Source organism: Acipenser ruthenus, chromosome 17 (assembly GCF_902713425.1).
Source record: "Acipenser ruthenus chromosome 17, fAciRut3.2 maternal haplotype, whole genome shotgun sequence".
NCBI lineage: Eukaryota > Metazoa > Chordata > Actinopteri > Acipenseriformes > Acipenseridae > Acipenser > Acipenser ruthenus.
In genome coordinates, this window is record NC_081205.1 from 20,250,176 (window position 1) to 20,268,713 (window position 18,538).

The 18,538-nt window shown below is 39.8% G+C and overlaps 1 protein-coding gene across 4 annotated transcripts in view; it reads right to left on the minus strand.

Moving 5' to 3' along the window:
• LOC117423723 (sushi, nidogen and EGF-like domain-containing protein 1) overlaps nucleotides 1–18,538 on the minus strand; it is a 65,386-nt gene that overhangs the window by 32,690 nt on the left and 14,158 nt on the right. Inside the window, exons 2-14 of one of the 4 annotated variants that reach the window (XM_058990085.1) lie at nucleotides 12,603–12,890; nucleotides 11,658–11,798; nucleotides 9,981–10,143; nucleotides 9,051–9,176; nucleotides 8,409–8,522; nucleotides 7,815–7,928; nucleotides 7,265–7,378; nucleotides 6,743–6,856; nucleotides 6,094–6,207; nucleotides 5,610–5,726; nucleotides 3,631–3,747; nucleotides 1,186–1,278; nucleotides 197–310 (exon numbers count right to left, since the gene is read on the minus strand). In XM_058990085.1, coding sequence (XP_058846068.1) covers nucleotides 197–310; nucleotides 1,186–1,278; nucleotides 3,631–3,747; nucleotides 5,610–5,726; nucleotides 6,094–6,207; nucleotides 6,743–6,856; nucleotides 7,265–7,378; nucleotides 7,815–7,928; nucleotides 8,409–8,522; nucleotides 9,051–9,176; nucleotides 9,981–10,143; nucleotides 11,658–11,798; nucleotides 12,603–12,890 — 1,729 coding nt within the window. The remainder of the gene's footprint in view (nucleotides 1–196; nucleotides 311–1,185; nucleotides 1,279–3,630; nucleotides 3,748–5,609; nucleotides 5,727–6,093; nucleotides 6,208–6,742; nucleotides 6,857–7,264; nucleotides 7,379–7,814; nucleotides 7,929–8,408; nucleotides 8,523–9,050; nucleotides 9,177–9,980; nucleotides 10,144–11,657; nucleotides 11,799–12,602; nucleotides 12,891–18,538) is intronic. The other 3 variants (XM_058990087.1, XM_058990086.1, XM_058990088.1) reach the window with 3 other exon arrangements.

Consider the following 18,538-nt stretch of genomic DNA (forward strand, 5'->3'; position numbering starts at 1 on the left):
ACACAGTGAAGTGTCCTAAATGCATGCAGCCCACTGCAGACAGACTAGTTTTCCGTATGCCAAGGCATCCAGTCTTCCCTTTTTAACTGTCCTCTACAATGGAACACAGTCTAGAATGATTTAATGGAGTTTCTAGCCGTCGCTGTCCTCTCCCTCACGCTGTTGGAGCCCTCCCGTCTCCCTCCATCCCACTCACTGTCTCTCTCCACCACCTCAGTCTGGCAGGTGCACAGGTAGGTCCCCCCATACTCCATGCAGGGTCCCCCATCCGGGCATGGCTTGTTGAAGCTGCAGGGAGTCTGAGTGATTTCTGGAAAATGAGTAAAGGACTGCAGTGTTTAAGACTACATGAAGGATACGTTTTTCATTAATAATGGTATTTAAAGTGACTAAAATAGTTTAAATTGTCATTTCATTCTGTTTCTCCAGTGTTGAATCCACCTGGCATTATCTGAGCCTGTAGAATCCTAGTTACCAGTTTCTTGATCTTTGACATCAGAAGAAACCTACCCTTTAAAGCATGGCTTGCAATATGGAGATTTCACCGCCAATGCTGTTCAGAATTGGAATTGCATACAACAAAGGACATTGCGGTTCAAGAAGACGTCAGGATATGCTGTGTCAGGAACAGGGCTGACAGATATGGTCAAAGAATTGAGTTGAAGCTACAATGTAAACACACCTGAGAAACAATATGGGCTGAAGAGTGTGTGGATGACGGGGCTGTCCGCCCATATTTTCCAGTTGTATTGGTGTGGACATCTCAAAGATGTCTCCTGTTTATAATAGAGAGGATGCTACATGTCTATTATATGGGTTATTGGACTACACTGGTACAGTAGCCAGCTGTATTGTCAGAAGAGTTGTTCACCTACACCTCCGCAAACCAATAAAACACAAGGCCATTTAGAACAGCTGCCATACCTCTTATATAACTATTTTTAATATGGATACACACAATGGCTTGGCTTGGCTAGGCCATTCACAATGGACCATTAAAACTTGGCAGGAGGAGGCATCATACAAGGTCCTTGAATGTAGACCATGCAAATTGTCCTGTGTGTGGATACCTTGTGTGGACCAAGGTGGATTGATCTCACTAACTTGCATTGGCAATATTCAGAACATTTAAATCCCAGGGAATCAGATCTCAAACACAAACACTGTACTGCAGTAAAAACTCACCAAACTGGCAGTACTCTCCAGTGAACCGTGAGGGACACTCACAGGTGGAGTTGATGCCTGTACAGGAGCCTCCATTCTGGCACAGGCATCCCTCTGAAAAGCATTGCAGAACTGAATGAATGTGGCCAAGTATAGAAACGTGACAGTTAGTGTACTAGACAATGACAACCAGGACCAGAGGAAATGAAGTTAGACAGACTTAGGAAAGAGTATAGGAGAACTATGCAGTCTTTAACCTTAAACACAGCACAGAAATCAGGACTAGAGGACACAGTTATTAAGTGGAAATAGACTTAGGACAGAGGGAAAAGGCCACTTCTTCACACAGAGCTTATGGAATGGATTGCCTAGTCATGTTGTTAATGATGACTTGACAAAGTTTTGAGATCAATCAGCTACTAGGAACCAGAAGAACATACATGGGCCAAATGACCTCCCTTTGTTTGTTAATTTTCTTATGTTCTTATATGAAGGCATTGCATGCATCTAATGTTGAGGGCCTGATTTGGATCACAGTGTAAGGCTCTAAAGCTAGTGTAAGGGTTGACAGTGCCTGATTATGGGATTGGGTGCAATCAAACACAGGCACTGGGGCAGCTATGCTGTTAAAAGAGATGTAATTTGCTACCTTTTTGTCTTCTACTTTTCATGATTGACCAGCGCTAACCAATTCACACCGTTTAAAATCATTGGGGAGAGTTGCTTAATCAGATTGATTCCTGATAGATAAAGTGTAGGCCCTACTTGTTGTATTATTTATTTACTTCATGTTAGGTTTCCGTCTGCATTGAACACATATTTAGCTGGCATCATTTTGTCTTTATACTTTTTAAAGTAGGTAGAAATGACAGCATGTAGTGTATTTTACAAACATATGTGGTATGGGAAGTTTTAAAATATAGCCAGCTTAAATGAAACATGTTTAGTTGTTCAAAGGTGTGTTTATTCAAAAAGCAGTTTCAAAATTATATTTACTTTAAGCGTGTTTTGTGTGGGTTGCTTTTTAATATAGACGTATGTGTGCTTCAGAGATATGACACTTCTGTCAGTGAGTGATTGTAATAACACTATGTAAAACAATTTTTGTTCCTGGGTAGTAAGTGTTATTTCCTAATTGCTTATGTCTCAAAAGTATAGAAAATGGCTATTATTCCCCACAAACTTTGCTTTTGTGACCAGGACAGTGATATTTTGAAATTTACCTATTTCCAATGAGAAAACGGGCGAATTTGTGTCTTTTCATTCACATAAAGTCAGAAAAAAACAACATATGAATCCAAATTAACATGTATTTATACTAAAGTAATACAAAAATGACTACAAAAGATTTAAAAGTGTGTAGTTTTTTGAGATTTACGATTATACTGTAAATCACTTTCATGAATCAGCCCCCAAATGTAGTCTCCCATCATGTTCTCGTTATACTGTCCTTGGTAGCGGCGTTCAAAGTCCAGTATATCCTGGTGGAAGCGCTCGCCTTGCTCCTCCGAGTATGCTCCCATGTTCTCCTTGAATTTATCAAGATGAGCATCAAGGATATGGACTTTGAGGGACATCCTACAGCCCATTGTGCTGTAGTTCTTCACCAGAGTCTCAACCAGCTCCACATAGTTTTCGGCCTTGTGATTGCCCAGGAAGCCCCGAACCACTGCGACTAAGCTGTTCCAAGCCGCTTTCTCTTTACTAGTGAGCTTCTTGGGGAATTCATTGCACTCCAGGATCTTCTTTATCTGTGGTCCGATGAAGACACCGGCTTTGACCTTTGCCTCAGACAGCTTAGGGAAGAAGTCTTGAAGGTACTTGAAGGCTGCCGACTCCTTATCTAGAGCTCTGACAAATTGTTTCATAAGGCCCAATTTGATGTGCAGTGGTGGCATCAGCACCTTCCGGGGGTCCACCAGTGGCTCCCACTTGACGTTGTTCCTCCCCACATAGAACTCGGTCCGCTGTGGCCAGTCCCGCCTGTGGTAGTGCGCCTTGGTGTCCCTGCTGTCCCAAAGGCAAAGATAGCAGGGAAACTTGGTAAAACCGCCTTGGAGACCCATCAGGAATGCCACCATTTTGAAGTCTCCTATGACCTCCCAGCCGTACTCATCATACTTAAAGGCATCCAGATATGTATCCACTTAGGCAGCTGGAACTAAACTGAACTGGTGGGCTTAAGGCCCCTGTATTTATACTACTATTTATATTATTGGAAAGTTCTAGAAAGTTCTAGAAGTTACTCCAAGTTTACTCAGCACTGAATCTATCTGGAATGTTCTGGAAAATAGGTAAATTTCAAAATATCACTGTCCTGGTCACAAAAGCAAAGTTTGTGGGGAATAATAGCTATTTTCTATACTTTTGAGGCATAAGCAATTAGAAAATAACACTTACTACCCAGGAACCAAAAAAATAATAATTTTGTTACACGGTGTAATGCAATCTGTGAAAGTGGCCTACCCTCCTCGCAGTACTCTCCACTGACTCCTGGTGGACAGATACAGACTGCAGTTCCGTTGGCTCTGGAACAGGACCCTCCATTCAGACAGGGCTTCAGGGGGCATGCTTCAAATTCCTCTGAAAAGAAACGTCTTAGCCACATCACTACAGACTTTACACTGGACCGACCTACTTGTTTGTAAAATGTAGACTCTGTTGCAACATAACTTTTTTGTTGTTGAATAGGATCAAAAGTTTCAGATGGTTCCAATGAGTGACAGAGATATACGGCTATATTTATTATAAATGGGCAATGTACACTTTGATAAAAGTAAATGGTTTGAGGCAATTAGTAGCTCTTAATTCTCTGGATGTAATTGAGTCTTTGCTGCGCAGGGTGTCTTTGATCTTGGACTGTTGTGTGACTCGATTGAATTAGAGCTAAACTCCTTTAGTCCCTGGAGTATTGAACAGGTTTTTCCATCACTGTTTCCAGCAGGGTATTATTTTCTCACAGCAATCAACAGAGGCCAGGGAGTCTGCATAAAACGAGGATACTTGCTCTGTTAAAATGCAAATATTAACTTATTTCTGTACTGTATTTTGTTTTTTCATGATAGATTGTTACTTAATGTATCTAAGAAGCAAACCATTTTAAAAATCCATCTTGGACTATTGTTACACTGAAAGGTGAGATAATAAAAAAAATGTTCCTTATTATAAATACTTAGGCATATGGATTTATGAGCATCTTACATTTAATCATCATATTGACAAACTGATTTCAAAGGTGAGACCTAAATTAGGCTTCCTTTTTAGAAATAGGAAGATCTTTTCTCAGTCTAGCAGATCAAAATTGGTGACTTCTGCTATTCTCCCTGTCCTTGATTATGGTGATTACATTTACCAGTTTACTTCTACTCAGTCTTTACATAAACTAGACATATTTTACAACTCATGCTGCAGATTTGTATTAGAATGTCCCACCTTGACTTATCATTGCGACATGTATGTCAAATTAGGCTGGCTTTCACTTACAGACCGAAGGCTTTATCATTGGTACTGTTTTATGTATAAGTTTCTTGAAGGATTGGTGTCTTGTTATTTAATTGCTCTGGTTAATAGGTATGAGACCAACTATATTATTATTTATTTCTTAGCAGACGCCCTTATCCAGGGCGACTTACAATTGTTACAAGATATCACATTATTTTTACATACAATTACATTATATTTTACACATTATTTTTACATACAATTATGCATTTATACAGTTGGGTTTTTACTGGAGCAATCTAGGTAAAGTACCATGCTCAAGGGTACAGCAGCAGTGTCCCCCACCTGGGATTGAACCCACGACCCACCGGTCAAGAGTCCAGAGCCCTAACCACTACTCCACACTGCTGCTCCTGGCTAGTCCAAGGGTTGGCACATGTAAAATGTCCTTTACCTATGGCTTCCAAAAACTTGTAACACTTAACCATGATATAAGGAGTACATTTGATAGTCTCTCTTTTTTTTAAAACATATAAATGTTTTGATCCTGATTAAGGATCTGCACATGTTTGGGTGAATATCCTTTGCTAATGACTCTTAAAATGATTAAGTCAGTACCACACATGATATTGTGTTGTTTTATTGAATATGTTTGTTGACAAGACCCCCTTGTAAATGAGATCTCAGTCTCCATGGGTTAAATTCCTATATAAATGATAGGTTTCCCATCTGTGAAGTCCACAGTTACTCAGGGAACTAAAGAATGTGTAAACAAGGACAGAAATATTTACAAAAGCAATCCTCGCCATAAGTTTATACATTTGTTAAGAAATGCATTACTTTACAAACCGATGGTTTTAAACTGGTAGCACTCTGGGTTAAAGAAAATCTTTTGGGGAATATCCGGTCCCTTTTCCAGCTAGGTAGATGTTCAATTAAAGGAAAAAAAAACATCAAATAAAACTACAAGCAGGAAATCTCCCCTCACTAGCATGTCTCCTTACCATACTGACAGTTGTTTCCATAGTAACCAGGTGAACATGTACAGACGTAACGACCCGGTCGGATGTAGTTACAGGTGTGTCGATTCAGGCAAGCATCGCCTTCGCATGGGATCACCTCTGTAAAGGTCAAAAGTCAGAATGGGCTTCCTCCTGTTCAAAGGTTCTGACACCAGAGCTGGCTGAGTCAACTAGACCCGCAGCAGAGACATTTCCTAAACTCTCGGCTCTGCTTCCTTGGAAGCCTCTATGTAAAAGTACACTGACGAAAGGACTTAAGTAAATCTTACTTGATATGTATTGCCATAATTGCCATAGGTCTTATATCTTCCTGTATTATATAAAAGATGCACACATTATGGAAAAGGTAAATTATGATTTATTTGATGGTATTATATACCTTAACATGTGCATCTATTTATATATCCAAGTACAGTTATTACCCAACAGCAATGGTGACCACGAGTGACCCGGCACCCTATCATACCTGTCTCACAGTGCTGCCCAGTGAAGGAGTCGGGACACACGCAGGTATAGTTGTTCACCCTGTCAATGCACTGGCCTCCATTTAAACACGGCTGTGAGTCACACTCCTTTATCTCTGAAACACAAATTAGAAAATGTACCTAAAATCTGGGGCACAGAATGGTTAATTCACTGAAACCCTTGCTGTATTTTAAACTGGATTCATACCCAGGCTACCATGCATGACCAGTTACAGACTAGGGATACATTCATTACATCGTCACACGTTTTTCAATCAGTAGCCTTTATCCAAGTTACATGAAGCAAATTTATTATTTTTAAGTTTCCCATTTAGAACCATAATGCAAACTGTGAATTCAGGAGCAGCCATTGAAATATGGGAAATAGACAGCATGAAACACCCGCATTGGTGCAAAGTAAGTTTCAGGACAAATCAGGACAGCAGGTTTGACAGACTTTAGCCGGTGCTGAGAATAAGTGCTTGGCTGACAGATGATGCTTTTGTATCCAAGGAAAAACTGATCACAGGCAACAGATTCCCACCCATAACTTCCCTGAAAGAATGAGATGAATCACTATAAACCATTACAACCTATAAACCCTTGCATTACCCTAACTGTCCAATAGTGAATGGTTCAGAGCACACTCACCTGTTTCACAGGTCTCTCCAGTGTAGCCAGGTTCACACACACAAGTGAAATGACCGACTCCTTCCACACACATCCCTCCGTTTCTACACAGAATCCCTTCACATTCATCCATATCTACAGAAAACAAACACAGCCATTCACAACGTACCCTGACTATCACAGGCCCCTCCGTCGCTTCATGTTACTTTTGAAGTTATATATTGAGAACCACTCATTCAATTGCGATAAAGATAATACAGGATATATTTTCAGAATCATTTTGTACAGACGGCACAAGAAGTGGTTCTGCATGGTGAACATGTAAATAAACACTCAATTATACTATAATATTGATATCCGAACAAGAAACTTTTGACCAGAAGCCTTTATCAAAGTCACATGAAAAAAATCAGAAACATTATTATTAAAATGAAGACAACTCTAATATCGGGGGTTACTGTATGAGAAAGTGTTCAGACTGACCCCTAGTGATCACAGAGGGTAATTACATGCAAACACACAGCTGTTAAGCCCCTACAGTACCTATTTCACAAACAGGTCCCTTATATCCGGGGGGGCACAGGCAGGTGAAGCTGTTTTGTCCATCGATGCATGTTCCACCATTCTGACAGGGTTGCGAAGAGCATTCATTAACATCTAGGGGTAAAAGAGAGAGTTCATTACTGAACACAACTCTCATAGTGTAAACCAGTTCTTGCTTTTGGTCTACAGATAATGCAGTGTTTGTTAATTAATGGTAAGCGTGTCATGTACAGTTGATTCCTTCTAACCATAGCTAATACATTTTAGTTGCTCCTCCTTGATCTGTGGACATTCAATATATGAGTTATCCAGACTGCACTGTAAAACTTGTTGAAGATAACTTGAACAGAGGGATACACAGATCATTGGGCCAGTCCATTCAAACTTACTAGCATAGGTTAGGCAGTCTTCTCAGGAATCTTCACAGGCAGTTCAAGTAATGTTTTACAGTCTACCTCTTACTGAGTGTCACTGTAAAAAACAGTTGCCACCAAATGTTGATTGTGGATAATTACACAGCATGACCAACGTGGCAATGCCCCTACAGTACCTATCTCACAAACAGGTCCCTTATACCCGGGTGGGCACAGGCAGGTGAAGCTGTTTTGTCCGTCGATGCACGTTCCACCATTCTGACAGGGTTGCGAAGAGCATTCATTAACATCTAGCAGAAAAAAAAAAAACAAGAGTTAGACTAAAAACACCCCCAAATAGTCTAGGGGACAAAAGTTTCGACAAATATAATTTTCAGTGTCTTAACTTTAATAGCAAGATGGTGTCTGTAGAAACATTTGTCTATTTTCTTATAGCTTTAACTAAAAATGTATGATGTTTAAAAGCATAAATGGTAGCATCAAGCTTGTGTACAGTATCTAAGTTGTCACTTTAACTACAACCGGATAATCACTACTGCATACAGAGAACATTGTAATATGATCTTGCCAGGTCGCATGCTGATCAGATGCGTGACTGCCAAGGAAAATTGGTGTCTCAGTAGTGTGTATGTTTTCCATCTGGGCCCGATCTAACACACAGGCATGGTGTTAGGAGGTGTGTGTTGTAGGAGGAGGTTTTGTTCTTTGTACTGGATCCTGGTCTAATTCAGTTCAGGCACTAGTAGTTAATTGCATGGAAGAGTGCATACCTATCCCACAAAGGGGTCCTCTAAACCCAGGCAGGCACAGACAGGTGAAGTTGTTTTGTCCATCGATACATGATCCACCATTCTGGCAGGGGTACGTAGAGCATTCATTAACATCTAGGAATGAAATACAAGAGGTGAATTAAAAAAACAAACAAACACCCTCTCTGTCTGTCTCCAGCATTTGAGTGGAGACCTGTCACAGATATGTCACAATGAGCAATAAGCTGGTTCCAGACTCATCCACACAGCTATGCCTTGATGCGCAATGGAGTTGGTTTTGGTTTATTCAGTTCATCTGTCTGTCATGTTTTCAGGAATCCATGCAATGGATTACCATGGTGTAGTAATGGCAAGTACAGAATTAAAGAACAAAGAGTTTCATGAATGCCATGTTGCTGATCTCAGGTATGCACTTGTCTTTGCAATGACGTCTTTGAAATATGGTGGACCGATGGACCAGTTAAAACTATGAACTCGATGGCCACAACCGACTCCTCTGTGAAGCAAAGAGTGGCTGAAGGAGGAGGCTGAGCTTTACTTAGCACCAGCTACTTCATGATGAGATGTGCAGAACACCCCTGTTTATGGATTTCTCGGGATTTAGGCTAATTACAGTGTCAGAAGGTGGGTCTAGAGTCTTACCTATCTGACACCTCTTGCCAGTGTAGCCAGAGGGACAGGAGCAGGTGTATGAGGGGTTTCCAGTGATACAGTCATCAATGCAGCGGCCTTTGTTCAGACAGGGGCGCAGGTTAAGGCAAACAGAGCCTGACAGAGGAAGAAAGAAACAGCAAGGATGTATGATCAGAACTCCTTTATCATTCTCCCCACCTCACGCCATCGTATACTACATTTTCACAAAATAGCACCATTTATTCAGCTCCTCTTATCCTGTTGGAAAACTCCTGAATGATTGTGAATTCCTGGAATTTTACAATTTTGAGCAGAACACCATTGAGAATCCCTAATAGATATCAAGTACAGTGTACTTGTCATGCAATTAGAAGCCCTACCAGATCCTGGACCTTCTAATACTATTGAGCAAAACAAGTCTAGTGGTATAGTGCTGGAATATATTTAATCTCTGGGAGTTAGTTTGAAAGTGGCTAGAGGAAACTATTTGAGTTTTCATCTTGGACCAGCTCTGAGCAGACATCACAAAATGAGAAAACACATAAGCTTGTCCAGTTCTGAGTAGCTGGTTTGTCTCAAAACTTTGTCAAGTCGGGTTTTAAAAGATCCCATTCCATACCCTCACTTCTTGTTGCAAGTTATACCAGTTCACACACCCAGATCGCCTCTTCCCACCCTTTCTCACACAGTCCCATACAGTTTAACTTACACTGGAGCTTGCTGATCTCACCTATTGTAGATTAAAAGCTTCTCATCCCATTGAGCAGCCGAACCAGGTACTACACAAACTGAGGGTTACAGGAAAACTGAGATACTGAGATACTGAGGTTCTGGTATCAGGCTTTCACAAGATCTCACAGAAATTCAAATGATTTAGATGTTCCTCCAATATCCCTTGGAGGTTGTCTGATCCCTGATGGATCTGTTGGTGTTTCATACCCGAGTCGTTGCAGCCGCCCATCAGCACCAGGGCGTCATCGATGCGGAAGACCCAACGCCCCGGGATGCCCACGTTAGTGGTCTCCTCCACATCCACGATGTCCTCGGTACGAGAGCCCGGGATGTTGAAATATCGCTTCCCGTCTCCTGCGTTGAAGCCTGCCTGGGAGCAGAGCAGGAAGGACTTAATTTATGAACTGAAATTGTTACATTTGTGACACATTATACAAATGTGTGTCAAAGTATGTAGCGTACTTGTTGAAATGCCCTTGCTATGTTGGAAAAACAATCAGGGAACACAAGAGAAATAAGAACATAGAAATCACCAGTTGCAAGACGCATTAATGAACAGCAACACCATGTTTGTACTCTGAGATCTATGGATGTTGAGCTAGTGGATACCCCATGTCGGGAGAGGTGGATATAACACACTTCTGTTACAAAGAGAAGCTGCATGAATACATATTATACAAACTGAATCACCTAATGGTATGACTGTCATTTACTCTTTTTCTATAATTGTTGATGTTGAATGAATTGTAATGTTGTATGTTGTTAGTATGTCTGTATGGATTTGTGTATGGTTTTGAAAACATTATGTCATATTTTCAAAAAAAAATTGTAAATGGAAATACTCAACACAGACATATTTAATAATGTCACTGAAATGTTTAACTGATTATGAATACATCATTTGATTTGTAGCAATATGTTGTCCAAATGGCTGCAATTAAATACTCGTAAATAAACGTGGTGATTTATATTGATGTTACTAATAGATCAATTAACATGAATAATAACAGAATAATCTGTATTAATTGTATTTAATGCTCTAAGTATTGTTTTCTCACAGAGGATTGGTCTATGACACACTTATGAAGGCCTGTGGCAGCAATACATTTGCTTTGACCTGAAATTGTCTCTTTTTTTGTGTTCATCTCTTGTTTGGAATCTTCTAGCAAAATGCATTTTTGTAAACAAAAAATGAAAATAATATTTTATACTGTTTGGTGAGTGCTTGACATTTTTCAACTTTTTTATGGACTTAATTTATGAACTGAAATTCTCAGACGACTAATATACAGTGTGATTAGAAAGTAAGTTTACCACATTAATGATATGGTGTGTTGATGTGGTAAACTTACTTTCTAATCACCCTGTACAATACCCAAGTAAAAAGCATCTGAAAAATTACAAAGGGAGTCCCTTATAGCCTGTGATTTTATTTAAAACATTTATGTAAGTTGTCAATAACATTACAGATTTGGCGCCTTTTCAATTTCTTTTTTTCATGGGCTCACAAAATACTGTTACAAAGCACTCACCTTTTATTTTGAGCCCTCTCTTTATTGAAACTTCATAAATCTTGTTAAACGGGTTGCAGGCTCTGCTACTGTGATCATTTTCAATGTATTCCTTGTTTCTGACAAGCAGTTAACAAAAACGTGGCCAGGGTGGAAAATTCCATGCTAAGGAAAATCTCAGGATTCATGGTGTTCCAGTGAAGAACGCCAGTCAAATACATACACCAAAAGGTGAACGATTTACTACAGTAGCCCTCAAAAGATAAATGTAAAAAAGGGACAAGCCATGGAAATGCCACATTGCATGGCAGATACTTCACAAGAAGGCACTTTGCTTATGTTTTCAAACACACTGCTGGTGTTCAGATCCTACCTGTGCAGCAATCCCTCCCAGCCCAGCGAAATCACCCCCGCTGCTGGCGTGCATCCCGGTGGTCCAGGTGATCTGCTCGTACTGGAAAATAGTGAAGGAGAGTTCCCCATCTGTGATGAGCACCCCCTGGAACGTGTTCACCTGAAAGAGGAGGCGCACGGGAGCGGTCACACTTCTGCTGCTATGCACCTAAACTGTGGGGCTCTGTTCCATTGTTAGTATTAGAGAAACCTTATACCCAAAGATGGAAAGGCATACTCAATTAGTGGGGTTAGGTTGTTTAGGAGGCTGGGTGTTTATAAGAGATACATTCTAAGTAAAATTAACCAGGTGAAACTCAATGAGAGTCAATTTGCAGTCAATTTGGATGTCAAGCTGCAGACCCAGATATCAATGACAGCATTTTTTAAATAACAAATGAGATATGCTTGCAAAGTAGGTGCTGTTATCAAGGCCGGCTGGTGATTAATCCTGTACTTTCAATAGCATCTGTTATATAGGGAATATTATTTCAATTCATATGCTAGGGGACTAAATAGCAATCTTAAAGACCACCTGCACTCTTTTTATATCCATATCCAAATTAATAACAGTCATCTTGCAGTTATATGGCAAGTTTGGCTGTTATATATATATATATATATATATATATATATATATATATATACATACAGTATATATATATCTTTGTCCGCACATATATTGCCAGTCAGTTTCCCAAAGCACTCCCCAATGTCAATATTTTAGGTGCAGCACAGAGACCAGGACCAGAGGGGACCTGGACACAGTTGGAAATGACTGTGGTTATCCAAATGTGAAAGATGTGAAATAAAAATGTTAAACAAGACAGAATTGGTTGGCCTCCCATTTCAATATGTGTTCACAAACAGGGGCACATTCTTCCCAATTGAGTCTGGTATGCACTTATGAATGGTCTGCCCTTACCGGTGAGAAGGAGCTGCCCCCAAAGAAGGTGACTCTGTGCCAGGTGGCAATCAGAACCCAGGTAGCGGTGAACTCAGGGAACTCTGGGAAGTAGCGCTGGATGTCCTCTGTCGCCCTCTGCAGGATGGCGGGGTCCTTACTCTCACGGTAGTACACCTCCCCGGCACGCCTGTTATCCACATCAGACCAGAAAGGTGCTAGGACTCGCCGGTCTCCTGCAATGGGGAACGCCACTGGCGTGAACTGGGACACCTCGCGAAGGAACGAGACCAGACCATTGTTGTTCACCTGTGCCATACAAATACAAAGCATAATGACGTTTACCAGAAGACTTTTACTCATGAGTGTTTCAAAAGATTTGGGGACAAATTTAATACACATAGAGCTCACCAAATATACCAAAATATGAAGTCAATATCTCAAAACATGTGGTCTTATCCTTCAGAAAGCAAAACATCACATGGCTGCAATGCATTAGCCATGTAGATACGAAGTCTGTATTTCATATTTGGTTGGGATATGTGGTGTACAAAGAAGAGCGAATACTCACTATCCAACTTAAGAAATGAATATGTTGCCCATCAAATGCAATATATTTTAAATTCATGACTTTTTGCACCTCACCTTATCAGCCAAATGAAACAAATATATATATATATATATATATATATATATATATATATATATATATATATATATATATATTAAATATGGCCATTATATACATTTAATATGTGTAAAATATAAGTAAATTAATGAAAATCAATATCAAGGGTACATTAATGTAGACAAACTAATTTTCAAGAGTGTTCGGTAATACTTTACATTAAATGTCTCTATTACTATGCATATACATAGTAGTTACATAGTAAATACATGTGTACTCACACATAATTACAATGTTATTATGCATAGTTACAATGTACTTAACGTGTACATCTTTTTGCACAAGATATGTACACAATTGTATCAGAAAAGGGTTAGTGTTAGGGTTAGGGTTAGGGTTATACCATGCAAGTACATTGTAATTATGTGTAAGTGCACATGTATTTACTAAGTAAGGGGGAAGAGAATCATTTTTAAACCCTTTCCATTCTACCTTTAAGATCTATTTAATCTTTGTTTTATAGTTGTGCCTTTTATATAATCCAACAGAATATGTATGCTATTGTAAAAATATATATATCATTATACCAGCATTGAATAACTCCAGCTCAACTGCACAGCTGAGCAAACACATTACTGTGGTCAACATGCATTTCAGCAAACTGCTCAATTAATTCTGTGGATAAAACACATTTCCCTAAATGTATTACTTCCTTTTGTGGGTGAACTGCAGGATTCTGCCAAGGGAATGTAGAATTGAGAACATTATTCTCTTGACTTGAAAGAAACCGAGGGAAATATTTTTTTTATTCACAGATGGCAATTAGACTATAGTCTTTTATGGCTGTCATTCATCACTTGTAATGTTTTTTGAAATGCAATGGAAATCAGGGATATATGCATTGGGGGGATGGTGAACTGTTGTTTCACAGAACAGGGTAAATAATTAACTACACACATGCAAAGATGCAGCACCTCCAGTCACTGAATCTATCAATAGAATGAAAGCCAGGGCCAGGGTTTTTATTGTACGCTTGAACGGCCATACCTAAAAAAAGAGTTATTGGTATTTTTGGATAGAGAAGCAATAAAAAACAAGGAAGGAGATTTTCTTTGTCTGACACCAGAAAATCACATGTTTCGATGATACAACTCTTTTGAGAAGAATATATATTTAAAAAATAATAATTTCATTTCATCAAGAAACAGGTTTAACACTTCAACCTGTATTTGGATAATATTTCTATAATCCCCCCAAAAAAATCTAATTGGTGAGCAGGCTTATCCTTTGTGTGTGTATGAGCACTGGCCCGTGTTGTGTTTAGTTGGAGGGAGCGGAAGGCTGACAGGCTGAGCAGTATGGCATGGAGGAATGGGGAGAGACCACATGAAAACGGGAATGCTGTTTTTACAAGTTGCTCCGTGCCAGCCTGCAGTTGGTGGTCGGTGACAGGGTCATTTACATTCCCCTCCGACCGGGTGCTTGGCGAGAGATAAGGCTGCGGGTCCCGGGGGGGGGGGGGGGGGGGGGGTGGAGAGAGAGAGAGAGAGAGAGACACTTGTGCGTTTGTTCAGAAAGAAAGCTGTGCAACCAAGCAAGTGGGGCTGGATGCTCTTCAACAACGCACCTGCTGAGCCTGTTTCTTGTATTTGACCATCTGTCTACGAGGGGATGTGTTGGCAAGACCATCATTACATTCTGAATGAACTATACTGACAGTGCCCAGAACGGTAAATATTAGTATAGAACTTTTTTAATGAGCAGTGGTTGTGGGAATATTGGTAGCACTTCACACAAAACATTCTTTAAGAATGTGAATATGTTTTTCTTAAATACTAGGGGTGTGCCAATAGTTGTATTTTCCGAGTAATCCCCTATTAAATGAAACCTATTAATGTGCTAATTTCAGAACATAAAAAGCTATCTTTCCCTCACCTTACAATTGAGTACCAATCTATGGCAATTAACTTCTGAACTGAGTGATTATAAACTGACTGGAAGCAAAATTTCCTTTCATACTGCCAATGAAAATGTGTCACAAAACTAGCAACCTATTTTCTATTTTAAATAGATTTGGCAACCACAATTTACTATTTTCTATTTAAATAGTTTCCTTGACTATTTTGCCCCCCGGTGGTTTTAATTTGTTTAATCACGACAGGTTCTATATTAAATCACTCAGATTGCTGTTTAAAACGCTAACCGATATTTTAAGTGCAGCTTAGAAACCAGGACTAGATGACAGTGTAAGTGGAAATAGACTCAGGACAGAGGAAAGAAGACAATTCTTCACACAGAGAGTGGTGAAGGTATGGAATGGGCTACCTATACATGTTGTTGAGGCTGAATCACTGGTATCCTTTAACAACCAACTTGAAAATGTTTGGAGATCAATCAGCTACTGGGAATCAGACAAGCCTAGATGAGCCAAATGGCCTCCTCTCATATTGGAACTCAATAATTGTGTAAACAAGGGCAACCGAGGGAATGTTTTGTTTTGTGTTGAGCAGTGGGCTGTTTGGTTTCTGGATGATAACACTTTGAGATATTGCACAAATGTTTGTACAAATATACGTAAGCGTGGAGGTCGGCTTGTATTGGCTGTATTCTGTAGTCACCAGTCTTGTGATTTCTCTAATAACAAACTCACTCACCAAACAATGGTGCCATTGTTGTATACACACACATACTAAACTCTTTAAACTCTGCAATAATTGGACAATAGCACCATCTAGTGTATTGCTTGTAAATCATAACAGGACATCCAGAATATGTGCAATAAGTCAATTACCACTGTCCAGTTGTTAATAACATTATGTTATATAATACGTGTTTTAGGGGGCACTGGGGGGTTACTAGTGTTTGTTTTCCAATACAGACTACTGTATCACATTAAAAAGTACTTCACCTATCTCAGAAACCCACGTGAAAAACAGTGAAATCTGCTCTTAATTACAATCAAGAAGAGGCCATTCAGCTCATCAGTGTTCATCTGGTTCCCAATAGCCATCTGATCCTGTAACTACATCTAGATGCATCTCAAAGGATCCCTAGTGAATCAACAGCAACAACATGACTTGGCAACCCATTCCATACATTGTGAAGATATGCCTCCATCCTCTGTCCTGAATCTGTCTCGACTCAACTTCCTGCTCGTTGGGCTGAGTTTGAAATACAGACCGGGGTTGGCTGGACCAATTTGAGGAATTTTAAAACTCCTAATCCTGCTGTTTCCTAGGTTGAATGGGCTCAGTTCCCTTCATAACTCACACTCTTTAGTTCATGGGATGGAGATTAAGGCAGAGTGAGAATGGCAGAGAGAGAAAGAATTTGAACAAAGAAGAAGCACATAAGAACATAAGAACATTAATACATTTATGGCCCATCTGTGCTTGTGCGGTTCCTAGTAGCTGATTGATCTCAAAACGCTGTCAAGTTGGGTCTTGAAGGATTCCAGTGATTCAGTATCAACAGCATTACCAGGTAACCCATTCCATACCCTCGCCATTCTCTGTGCAAAGAAGTGTCTCCTTCCTTCTGTCCTGGTTTCTGTGTTGTGCTTAAAGCACTGGTTAGGGTTAACTACTTCAGTGATGTCCCTACTAATTCTTTTGGTCTTTGTTGAACTCTCTCCAGGGTCCCAAGTGACCAGAATTGGACACAGTAGTGGTGTGGTCTCATCTGTGCATTATACCACCTGAGTGTGGTGAGGAGGAAACACAGAGGGAAAGAGAGAGAAAGTGGGCAAAATGTACTAGAGGTAGAAAAAAGCAGTAGAGGCAGGCAGGAAAGAAAACAGGATGGAGAAACGCTGGAGAAAAAGGTTGCAGGAGAGCTGTTGACTTGCTCGAATGATGCAATGCAGGGCAGGGAGAGTGTAGCAGCGGATCTGTTTCTTATCCTGTCCTTCAGAACAACCCCCCCCCCCTTCTTCTCACAGGCAGGCAGGCAGCAGCTGAGAAAACCTCCCCTCTCACGATATAACCCCTTACCCTATCCCTATCCCTATCTCTACCCCTATCCTTAACACTAACCTTAACCCTAACTCTAACCTAACCTTATCCCTATCCCTAACCCTTTTCTGATACAATTGTGTAATTACATATATCGTGCAAAAAGATTTACACATTAAGTAGATTGTACCTATGCATAGTAACATTGTAATTACGTGTAAGTACACATGTATTTACTAAGTAACTGCTATAACTGTAAAAACACAGTAATTAGAGTCACAATGTAAAGCGTTACCAAAAAAACTAAAAGAAAAGCTTCTTGCTTTGTAATGATTTAGAGTGCTGGCCCCTTTGTCCATGTGCCCTTGAGGATTAGGACTGCCTCATTTACCTGACACATTTTACGTGACACAATGTAAAGAGCAATAAGCACTGCATTAAGGAGGCATACAAGCATATCTGGCTAACCTAGGTGTTCCCTCTGGAGGATGAACTAATCATAGCACCCTGGGTTTCTAAACAAATCAGGATGCCTAGTCGCTGTTGGCAACCAAAAAAAGTTATTGATAATAACAGTTCTGTTTCTAGAGTAATGCACCCAACCACTCCTACAGCTACCCTACAGCTCCTCTAAAGATGCATACAAATCAGAGACCACCCAAAAAAGTTTTTTTGAAAGACGTTTCTAATATAGGGCAGCAGTGTGGAGTAGTGGTTAGGGCTCTGGACTCTTGACCGGAGGGTTGTGGGTTCAATCCCCAGTGGGGGACACTGCTGTTGTACCCTTGAGCAAGGTACTTTACCTAGATTGCTCCAGTAAAAACCCAACTGTATAAATGGGTAATTGTATGTGAAATAATGTGATATATTGTAACAATTGTAAGTCACCCTGGATAAGGGCGTCTGCTAAGAAATAAATAATAATAATAATAATAATAATAATAATAATAATAATAATAATAATAATAATAATAATAATAATAATAACATACACTGAAGTACGAGCGTTGTTTACGCAATGCAAGATTCGTTACTATCAATATTACACTGCTGAACCAGTACCACTGTACTATGTATGTGTTGCTCTGATATCAGTCACGCTAACTGACCCAATGGAAACAAAAGAAACTCTGTATTAGGGTCCCTGGATTTCAGCCAACTTCTCTGAATTTTGTGTTTAAATTGGTGACTTTTATTAGCCTGTCAACATGTCCTTGGCTCCATCTCAAATTCCCCATTGCTTTCCAACAGAACACAATATTATTAACATACAGTTTCCATGGGGTCGTAGCTTACCAACAAATAGTTCTACAAACCTTACATGTTAATTTGTTACGTAAGTTGTGTTCACTTTTAATCATTTTAATTCATGATAT